We start from the raw sequence: 12,091 nt of genomic DNA on the forward strand, positions 1-12,091 counted from the left end.
TTAGGTGCTCACCCTTGTAAAATAAAAGTAATAGATTCCTACCTCCAGCACTCATGCTTTTTGGTCTCCTGGGGCTCATGTGAAATTGTTATGCCATGTGGTCCCAGTAGCGGCTGCTGATTAGCTGCAGGGCTCACTTGGCATAACAATGTCAAGTCTTGGGAGATCCAGCAACAAATTCACCGGAATGGTGTCAGTGAAAGAGGCAAGTATCTCCTATTTTTATTTTACGATTCAGAGTACTTATTTTTTAAAGGAATTGTCTAGGTAGCCAAAAATGTATTAGTGCATGCTAAAGGCTAAGTTAAAAGGGCTGATATTGGTGAACGAGCATTCATAAAAACACTCATTACTGAGTATTGGACAGCCTAAACATGCTACCTATCCACACATGTATGAACAAAAGTCTTGTTGGTCGGGTGATTGGACTAGTTATGCTGGCATAAAAATCAGTGTTGTCAGCAGCACATTGGTTTGAGTAATCTGGGGATATGATAAGGCTATATGCAAGCAGAAGTGTTTTCTTTACTTCTTAAGATAGGTCTGTAGGAGGTGATTGAAGGTGTCATGGCAAGAAGGAGCTGATGCAAATAAGTGTTATATGTGAATTAGTTATGATTACGTTTGATAAAAAGTGTTGTATTTTTTTCCTTATGGCCGTTTTGTGTCTTGGTTCTCCTGGAGGCTTTGAATCAAGGCCGTCCCTGGGAAAAAGGGGAGGTAGGTCTACTAGGGGAACCACTACAAGCATAGGGATATAGTTTGAATCACACAGGGTAGAATAAACAGGGTGGGACATTTATATGGATACACCTAAATAAAAAGGGAATGGTTGGTGATATCAACTTCCTGTTTGTGGCACATTAGTATATGGGAGGGGGGGAAACTTTTCAAGATGGGTGGTGACCATGGCGGCCATTTTATAAATGGCCTACCCAGGTGTATCCATATAAATGGCCCACCCTGTAGTTAATGCAAGGAATTAGCCCACTAGTTATAAATAGGGGTTATATCAGTTAATAGGGGAAGCATTTCCTGCTTCTATGGAGTAGAGTTTGGAGTCTAGTCAAGTTTAGAGTCAGTGAGTGGAGTTTAGAGGAAGGCAAAACACTACAGTGTTAACAGATTCTCAGACAGTGGATGTGGCAGAAGTGAAAAGGTTCTTTCAGTGCCAAGTCTCCATACAGTATGAGGACACATTTGAAGGTTTGTGAGGATGCCGGGGCTGTTTTGGGCCTAAGACCCAGAAGAGGCATTGAGTGTCATGTCTCTGTTTCCCTTGTGAGGAAAATATCGGCCGTGTCTCAGCAGAAGGGGAGGGTGGTGGGTCTCAAGGAAGCTGTACTGCAGGATAGAAGGTCTCTGATACCAACAGTGAAGGTTGAGGCGAGGGCAAGTCTGGCAGAAGGGAGACAAGGACTGATAGTACACACGACAAAGGGAACATCACCAAAAAGGGACTTTATGTCAATCTGTATGGTGAACCGTGCCTGTTAAACCGGACCCAAGGTCTCCTATCTTGTCTGTAGCCAGTTCTGGATCCATGAAAAGGGAGGTAACAAGGACTCCTGAACGACAAGTGAGTAAAGAACGAACTACATAAGCACAACACACACAAGTCAGACTCCTGTTCAGAAGAGGGATTTAAGGGCAAAGAAAACTCAGTATCGGCCCACAGCAAACAGGCCTTATACCCCCTTCAGGTCAACTAAATCAGATATGAAGGATCTGGTCTGCAGTTGCCACTAAATAGAGTAGGAAGCGGTACTGTCCTGCGTCAAACACTGTTAAGTCTGGACACTGCCAAACCTGATGACAGCTGATCCATGGGAGAGGCGGCGGATGTTGACTCCCACGGATCTGATATTGATGACCTATTCTGACATTGGTGATAATAACTATTTCAATGTATTTAACAAGTAGCATATCCATACAAATCTCAGACTGAATTGTTGCTGAGCTGAAGGCAGAGATATATGATGAACTATTGTTTATAGGGTATCTGTCTGTTGGTTCTACCCCACCCCCACTCACCTAAACCGCACATATGAGCATGCAGGTATTTGAAATGTAGTTCCATCAAGACTTTTATATATTTTATATGTTGCTACATTCCCAAGAAGTCAGTGTTTTACTTAATATGCAAATTAGGCATTAGGTGCTCTGGGCATGACTGAGCACTTATAGAGCCTCTGCCTCCTGAGGCTGTTTCCCAGCACTAGCCTGTTTAGCTGGATTATTAGCTGCACTGTCTGATTTCCATTCCTGGTTCCTTACATCATACAGACAATGAGCTATCAATCAAAGTAAAAAGGCCAATGCTGGGCGGGGAAACGAGCAAAGGCTTGTTAAGTGCTCTGTTATGCCCAGAGCACTTAACGTTTCATTTATGTGTGGATTAAAATGCTAAATTCTTCGTAATAGATAGACGATATAAACGTGTCAAAGGATTTAAATTTCAAAGACTAGAAAGCCCATATATGTGGTTTAGGGAGGCTAGTCTTACTGACAGATTCTCTTTAATGCAGGCTATTTGGCTGTTTTAAAAATCAGATTTTATAGAAATAAATCTAGATGTAGACGTTATAGAGCAAACTGAGCCAGTTTTATCAGTCATCCTTACTGGTTGATGGTTCGAGAGGATAAATGACTAAGCATAAGAATACTAGGATTGACACCTTCCTTCAGCATTCTTGTAGTGTAACATCTACATGGATTCTTTGTGTTAATACTTCTTTCTTCCAGTGTCAAAACTAAAAGGGCTCTCCAGCTTATTAAAGCAGTATTCTGACAATAGACATTTCCATAGGATAAGCCATGCCTGTCAGGTCAGTAGGGTTCCTGTATGAAGAATGATAGAATGTTTTTATAAACATTTTTGGAAAGTTTATTTCTTGTATATTTTAACATTTCTCCTCCAGCTTACTGAAACATGTTGATTTTCTCTTTTATCCTTTGCTGTACAATAATGTATAAAATATTATATTTTAATATAACGTTATATCGTTATGCTTTGACCAATCACCAATCAGTTTACATCACCCTTGTGAATTGCAACCCATTGGAATTCAGACTATTTTCAAGTGGATGGAGCCAAGTGCGAATTGGATGGAAGACACAAGTGTCCTTCTGAGGAGAACGCTGATTCTCAGCCAGCATCTTCTGTCTGGAAACCGGACTGTTCTATTCACTGGATTTACGTTCCTGGGAACCAGTCTCCTACAATAAGGGTGGAGTTTATCCTCTCTGGATCCAGGCCTGAATTTGTTTTTTACTGGATTTGGCTACTGTGTGAAAACATTGGCAAAAGAATTGTTCACTTTTGAAGTGTAGACAGAAACTGTGGACACTTGGGGCCTCATGATGTGTCTAACCAGGCATGAGCATTGACAGCAGCTCTAAATGATGAATTATATCTAAAGAACATTCTTTTATTCCTGCCCGGGGAACGAAAAAAAAAATTGGTCAAAGCATTATTAAGTATTAGCAACTGATATGCATATCAAATCTACAATGTTAAAAATGTTCTCAATCTGTTCTTTCTTTGCATGTTAAGCTATGATTCGGGGACTTGCATAGAGCTTTGTTCACATTGATTTTCGACAATACAGTTGAGATATTCAGTATAGAATAGAACAACCTGAGTAAACAATATGATATATGTCTGATGAGTTTGCCATATGGGGAGCTATTATAACCTCAAGAATTGTGCAAATGACTGTATTCGGACCATTATCCAATATTACTTGCATGCATTTCACTACATAAAATAAATAAAACATTTAGTGATACATAGAAAGAATAGAATTTGCATGTACAGACAGAGACCCCGAATCCAGTGATGTATCACCTACTAGGCTGCTTGCTGTAGTTTTGATAAAATCACTGTTTTGTCATCAGGAGATTATCTCTAGAAGACAAGTAAACCAGCTGCTAGGTAGTCCTCCATAATAATGAGCTTTGTATAACCCCACCCAAAAATAAAAAGGAATATATCCATTGTTCAAAGTCTATATTATCATTTTCCCTTTACTAACTTTCTACTTTTATGAATTGTTGAAAGTTTAGTACATTGTACGGCCACATCTCTGTAATTATGTCAAGCATTTTTACTATGAGTGGTCTCTAAAATGAAGTTGCCACTTCAATGGAGTGGGTACAGTGTAACTAGTAAAAGCGATATACTAATTCTATTGAAATTATGTGAACAAGTTTATTTAAAATAACGTAAAAAAGTACTCATATAGTAAAATAAAATTGTACAACTTAATGTAATTGTATGGCTTGAGCGTGCTGTATAAAAAGAAATAGCATATACTGAATCCATGGATTCCCCCATGACATGATTCGCACAAAATCGTCTGTCAGATTCAATTTGTTCTGAATAAATTTGGCCCAAATTTAAACTTTCACAATAGGTTTGAATGGAAAGAAGGGGTCTATACTTATTGTTCCTTACCTGTTCTTATGGTGGCTCAGCCACAGCAGCTTCTTGGTGTTCTGTTCCCCTGTCACTCCAATCTGGTGCTGAGGCCAATTTGAGGTCTGTAATTGGCTTCACATGTTCACGTTGGGGGATGACACACGTGTGATGTGCAATACCCACTCCACATGACCATGCAAAACAAAATCATAGGCCTCAGATTGGTTGTAGTAAAGTGGAGAACAAAAAGATTGGGGAGCTGTGATGGAGGCAGCATTAGGAAAGGTGAGTGAGCATGGTTGTTCATTTTAGCCCTTTCACAGTGTCAAAAAAATGTCATTTTGCTGGACTCCAGCAAATCGTCAGCCCAAAAATTTGGATTATTGCAAATTCTAACTTGTCAGGAGGCTTGTAACTAATTCAATTTGTTACAAATCAAGTTGCTTAACTCTACTGTCTAGCGTAAAATAGAAACATCAGACATGGAAGAGAAAAAGTAGGAAGGAGTTGCAAATAATCTCTCAATGTCTGTACGAGGCTCGGTAGAACTCCAAGCGTTCACAGGAACTCTTACTCGCCAATTATCAGACTGGAAATCACCCACCAAAAGAGCAAAACACTTGTTCATCCGGTTCAATGATTTTTAAGCCGGTTTAAAAATCATGCTTATCGCCAGCATATTATCCAGTGTAAACAGGTGATGTGCTACGTATAACAGTATTATTCTATTCGTACAGAATAATTTTATTAATTATCCTTTCAGTGTGCATTGAACATCTCCGGCCTGTGTAAACGATCGCTGATTCACTTGCTCTTATCCAATCGGCAGTCGTTAAATAGCTACAGTCGGCTCAAGTTGTAATAAAGAAGGAGAGGACATCAAGATGTAAAAAGCAAACATCGCAACTCTGACATTATACACAAAGTGCTTACCCACTTAGCAGCACAGAAATAAAATGTTAGCAGTGATTTTATTATTATTATTATTATTATTATTATTATTATTATTATGCTAGGGGTGATCTTATTAAATATAAATACAAATATATGAGGGGACAGTACAGATCTTTCTAATTTCACCAGCCAAGCTAAAGCAGACAGCTAGGGGCTGGTATTCTCAGGCTGGTAAGGGGCCATGGACATTGGGTCCCCCAGCCTGAAAATAGCATCCCGCAGCCGCACAGTAAAGGCACATCAATTAGATGCACCAATTCTGACGCTTTGCCCAGCTCTTCCCACTTGCTCTGTAGCAGCGGCAAGTGGGGTAATATTTGTGGGGTTAGTGTCACCTTTGTATTATCTGGTGACATCAAGGCTACGGCTTAGTAATGGAGAGGCGTCTATAAGACACTTATCCATTACTAATCCTATAGTTGTATGGTAAATAAACACACACCAAGTATAAAGTCCTTTAATTGAAAGAATGACACAGACTCCTTTAATGATTCTAAATTAAACTATACTCACCTCATCACCCATTCTATTGAAGCCCTCGTCTTCTGTAATAAAATAAAAATAAAAAACAAACATATCCCTCATCTGTCAATCGCTCTGTCCCACGCCGTAATCCATTTCTGGGGATAAACGGTTTTCAACCTGGACAGTAAAAGATGCGACCATCCAGACTGATAACCACTGATGAATGAGCTGCTGCAAGCGCAGCCTCAGTGACTAGCAGTGACATCATCATGGTTACAATCGGTCTCTGAGGCTGTTTCCCACTCCCTGACCTGCGGTGACTTCGATGAGATCCCAGCTAGCACAGTGAGAAAAAGTCTCACGATGCAGCGCTGAGGTCAGAGAACTCCTGGTGAACTCACTGCTGCACCATGAGACCTTTTCCCACTGTGCAAGCAGTGATCTCACAGAGGTCACTGCAGTTCAGAGGCCCAACTAGGAACACAGCCTCAGTGATGGGTGGTATCCTTTGTGACATCACTGCTAGTCACTGTTCAGGTTGAAAACTTTATATCCCCTGACATGGATTACGGCGTGGGACAGAACAATGGAAAAGTGAGGGATATTGTTTTATAATTTTTGTTTTATTACAGAAGATGAGGGCTTCAATGGAATGGGCGATGACATAAGTATGGTTTAATTTAGAATCATTAAAGGAGTTGGTGTCATTATTTCAATTAAAGGATTTGATACTTGCTGTGTGTTTATTTACAACATAGCTATCAGATTAGCAATGGATAGGTGTCTTATTGATGCCTCTCCATTACTAAGCCGTGGGCTTGATGTCATTAGACAATACAAAGGTGACATCAACCCTACAAATATGAACCCCACATTCCACCACTACAGGGCAAACCACCAGAATTGGTGCATCTAATAGATATCCATGGCATCTTACCAACCTGAGAATACCAGCCCCCAGCGGTCTGCTTTAGCAAGGCTGGTTGTCAAAAATGAGGGGGGACCCCATGCTGTTTGTTAAAATTATTTATTTAAATCATTTTAAAAATGATAACCAGCCTTGCTAACGATGACAGCTGAGGATTGCAACCCCCAGCTGTCAGTTTTGCCTGGCTGGTTATCAAAAGTACAGGTGAACCCACACCGCATTTTAATTTAATTTAATTTTATTTATTTATTTACAGCACAGGCGCTGCCAGCAAGCATAGTCTGATGGGAGCAGGAGTCCCAGCAGCTGACGCCAGTGAATGGAGGTGAAGTTTTTACCTCCAATCACAGCTGTGAATTCACGCTGCCTTTTGATAGAGCACTGCCATATACTTCTGGCAGTGACTCACCTCCATGATCATATCCATGATTTATATTGCTATAAGGTTACTATTATTACATGGTTCTGAATTTTTAGATGATGCACTATTTAGCATTTTTTGCTTGAATGTGCTTTCCTAGTGCACAGGCAAGGGAAGCTTGTGGCACCAGACAATCCTAACCAGTTTCTTAATTTACAGTAATTTACTACTTCGCTCAGCTCCTTGGAGAAGCCGAGCATTGGGGAACAAGGGAGAAACTGTAGCGCTAGCACTCAATAGCGCACTTGTATAGAGATCAATCTAGGCCATTGTTATTGTAGCATGTATATTTACTTAAAAATGCAAACAAAACACAGAGGTCCTAATTAGAGTCAAGTAAAAACAGCTAAAATTCAGATTTAAAAAGATGACTGTGACATAGTCTAATGTTAGCCTAAGTACTCATAAAAGATTAATCTATATGGTCTAATTATTGAGCTTCCATACCGTACAGTGCTATGCTTTTCAGTACATCCTTCAGCATGAAAAGTAATACATCATGAAAAATGCACCAAAAAGCTTGATTAAAATCTCTCTTAATTCTTGAATTACATTTCCCATCCTATGACCTACATTAGAATTTTCTAAAACGTCTCATCTTATCTTGAAATGAAATTTCCCTTGGGTATTTCCATCTATGCAGATCTGCTCAAGTAAATGAGCAATACTGAGATCAAGGAAGTTTTTAATGGCATGTACATTTTCAAGTGTATAGGTGTTAAATAGGGGACATGCATGTCTCCATTTAGGTGAACAAATTAATGTTTATCCGCTACACATAACAGACATTCCTGGGTAGAGTTTAATAATATGGTGTAAAATAGTCAAATTTACCTGTGTACGATTGAAGGCCACTCTTGCAAAAACAGCTTGAGACACGCTTGCCCTTTTCAGCTCATCTCGGACTTGTTGGTAGATGTCTGGAGACACTTCTACTGATGAGTTGGTGGTTTCCACTGGTTTGACAGGTCTGGGAATTGGTGGATGATTTAGAAACTGCTGGTTGATGGCTTGAGGATGTTGATGAGCTAAAAGTCTGCTGACAGCTATCTGCTGGTTTATTAAGTGTGCCATAGCTATTTGCTGCCGTACCAATGAAGGACTGAGCTGAGGAGACAAGAGTCCGGGGCTCATTATTGGCTGCAGGGCTGGTACTTGACTTCTTATCGGGGTGCTGTGATGTAGTGGGCTGTGAGGAGCTTGTTCATTGCTCTTTCCTAGGCTTGCCAATTGGCTTATATTCGATAGGTGTGTTGGTCGTTGACCCAGTACGCAGTAATCTGTGAGATTATCTCGTTCAACTAGGAAAAGGAGAATATTTTATTAAGAATGATGTCCCAAGCCTAACATAGCAACACACATAAAATACTTCCATGCCTTGTTAAGCTATACATTGGTGTTTTACATCAGAAAATATGCAGTGTGAAAATTGTCTTCTATATATCAAGTACCACTGCTAATTTTTGATTCAAGAAGAAAACAAAATGCCCTCAACCCCACCCTATTATTTCTGAAATATTCACACGTCCACAACCATTTTCTTTTTATTTCATGCTTCAGAATCTTCTTTGTATCGTATAATTACCACTGGACAATATTTAAAGGGCTTATCCAGTTAAAAATAAAAATAAAAAACATTTTCATATAGCAAAGTTATACCATCGATTCAGTACTAGATTCATTGCACAATGGACTCTACAGTGCACGATGGACCACATTCACCTACAAATAGGTCAGCAAAGTTTCCGGCAATGGTGTCTTTAGTTTTAACCTACTTTAAAAATGTTTGATGGAATCTCTTAAAGACATCTCCAACACAGGAGGACCTGCCTACCCTGCATTACATAGACAATCCATTCATTTTAGTTAACACAGGGTAATGATTTTTTTTCCCCTGTGGTAGTGTTTAAGAAAAAACAGAACACTTAAGTACCCCCAATTATATTAGATGGCTGTCAGCTGAACGATACTTTGGCCGATCATTCCCCCGACAGCCATCTTTACCATCTCTCTCTGACACTGGAGCGCTCATTCGATCAATCGCTACCGTGTTCTCTATGAGAAAGCCGCCAACAGACATCTCTGCCAGCGGATTATCTCTGAGAGAACAAATCGTTCAGCAGTCTGAAACCAGACATAACCAAGCAACTTCTCCTCAGAAAATCGGTTGGCCAGCACACCAATACACATTAGAGTGCGGGCCAAGCCTACTTTAGTTTAATATTAATGGGGGCGTTACTGACACCATGTGCTACAGATAACAGGTGATCAGAGGTCTCAGCAGAGAGACATGATGATGTGCCTATTTTTAAGGGACAGTTTGCTTTAACCCCTTAGTAAGGCTGGTTTCACATTTGCGTCTGTGTGGACAGTGTTTGATCCGCATAGGTCCTCATGCGTCATGCGTACATATATTTAATATGGTGTACGCAGGGACATGCATTTGCATGCTTTTGCCTACGCATGCATTGTTTCGCAGTGCGCGGCGAACGCAATATGTTGCATTTTTTGAGGCGTCAAAAATCTGTCAAATATGCGTAGGCATGTGCATGCAGATGAGTGCATAAAAAATGCATTACTGTCTATGGGAACGCATGCGTACGCAAGGACATGAGTACGCATGCATTCGATACGCATGCGTTATTCAAAATACGTATAGAAATACCATGAGACATGCCCATTTTTGTCTGGTGTCATATCGAACGCATGTGCATAAACAACGCAAACGCATGCAAAAACGCATACAAACGCATGCACACACAGCGCTTTTTTTCCTGTAATGCGCAAGAGCATGCACATAAAAAACGATTTGTAAACATGTGTTTTGCATGCGTTTGCGCATGCGGATGATACACTGCGGACTCAAATGCTAATCTGAACCAAGTCTAACTGAGCCAATTTTGACCTTAATGACCAGGCCAAATTTTACAATTCTGACCACTGTCACTTTATGTGGTAATATCTCAGGAGCGCTTCAACGCATCCCACTGATTCTGAGAATGTTTTTAAATACCCAAAAGTAACACTATTCTAAAAACTGCACTCCTCAAAGTACTCAAAACCACATTCAAGAAGCTTACTAACCCTTCCGGTGCTCACCGGAAATAAATTAAACATTAAACATTTTTTTCCGAAACATTTTAATTTAGTTCCAAATTTGTTCTTTTCACAAGGGTAACAACAGAAAATGGACCCTAAAATTTGCTGTGCAATCTCTCCTGGGTATGGCGATACCCAATATATGGGGGAATACTACTATTTGGATGCACGGCAGAGCTCGGAAGGGAAGGACCATGTTTGACTTTTTGAACACAAAAATGGCTGGAATCGAGAGCGAACGCCATGTTGCGTTTGCAAAGCCCCTGATCTTCCTAAACAGTAGAACCCCATACAAGTGACACCATTTTGGAAACTAGACTCCTTAAGGAATGTATCTAGATGACTAATGAGCAACTTGGACCCTCAGTTGCTTCACAGAAGTTTATAATAATAATAATACTAATAATAATAATAATAAATTTTATTTTTATAGCGCCGACATATTCCGCAGCACTTTACATTTCAGAGGGGATTTGTACAGACAATAGACATTACAGCATAACAATAATCACATACAGTAGATTATAACAATAATCACATACAGTAGATTATAACAAATACCAAGAGGAGTGAGGGCCCTGCTCGCAAGCTTACAGTCTATGAGGAAAGAGGTAGACACGAAAGGTGGGTGGTAACAGTTGCCCTGATTGTATGGACCAGCTATAATGTTAAGTGTGTAACAGTACAGACACAGAGGGCTAATGGATGCATAAAGCATGTGGGAACATGATGCTGGGAACCTGGTTATGGTAAAACTTTTGGCTCTGCCACACAGGGATAGGTTAGGTTAATGTGTTGAGGCGATAGGCCAGTCTGAATAAATGCGTTTTCAGGACACGCTTAAAATTGTGGGGATTGGGGACTAATCGTATTGACCTGGGAAGTGCATTCCAAAGAATTGGCGCGGCACGTGTAAAGTCTTGGAGACGGGAGTGGGAGGTTCTGACTATTGAGGATACTAACCTCAGGTCATCAGCAGAACGGAGGGCGCGGGTAGGGTGGTATACTGAAACAAGGGAGGAGATGTAGGGTGGTGCTGAGCCATGGAGGGCTTTGTGGGTGAGGGTAATAAGTTTATACTGAATTCTGGAGTGGATGGGTAGCCAGTGTAATGACTGGCACAAGGTAGAGGCATCGGTGTAACGATTGGTGAGGAATATGATCCTGGCTGCAGCATTCAAGACAGATTGGAGAGGGGAGAGTTTTGTAAGAGGGAGACCGATTAGAAGAGAGTTACAATAGTCGAGACGAGAATGAATAAGAGAAACAGTAAGAGTTTTTGCAGAGTCAAAAGTAAGAAAAGGTCGAATTCTAGAAATGTTTTTGAGGTGCAGATGACAAGAGCGAGCCAGTGATCGAATGTGGGGGGCAAAGGAAAGCTCGGAATCAAGTATGACCCCAAGACAGCGGGCATGTTGCTGGGGAGTAATAGTGGAACCACAGACGGAAATGGCAATGTCGGGTGTAGGTACATTAGTAGCGGGAGGAAACACAAGGAGTTCAGTCTTTGACAGGTTCAGTTTCAGATATAGTGAGGACATGATATTAGACACAGCGTTTAGACAATCGCCAGTGTTTTCTAGAAAGGCTGGCGTGATGTCAGGAGAAGAAGCGTATAATTGGGTGTCATCAGCATAGAGATGGTAATGGAAACCAAATCTACTGATTGTTTGACCAATAGGGGCAGTGTACAAGGAGAAGAGGAGGGGGCCTAGAACCGATCCTCGAGGAACCCCAACAGTAAGGGGAAGGTGAGAGGAGGAGGAACCGGCAAAAGAAACAGTAAAGGAGCGGTCGGAGA

General features: G+C 40.7%; 1 protein-coding gene across 2 annotated transcripts in view; it reads right to left on the bottom strand.

Moving 5' to 3' along the window:
• SATB2 (SATB homeobox 2) overlaps positions 1–12,091 on the bottom strand; it is a 284,827-nt gene that overhangs the window by 140,506 nt on the left and 132,230 nt on the right. For both annotated transcript variants that reach the window (XM_073551555.1, XM_073551556.1), the window contains exon 8: positions 8,026–8,492. In XM_073551555.1, the coding sequence (XP_073407656.1) occupies positions 8,026–8,492 (467 nt within the window). The remainder of the gene's footprint in view (positions 1–8,025; positions 8,493–12,091) is intronic.

This window comes from Dendrobates tinctorius, unplaced genomic scaffold, assembly GCF_039654945.1.
Source record: "Dendrobates tinctorius isolate UK_male_01 unplaced genomic scaffold, ASM3965494v1 ptg000177l, whole genome shotgun sequence".
Lineage (NCBI taxonomy): Eukaryota > Metazoa > Chordata > Amphibia > Anura > Dendrobatidae > Dendrobates > Dendrobates tinctorius.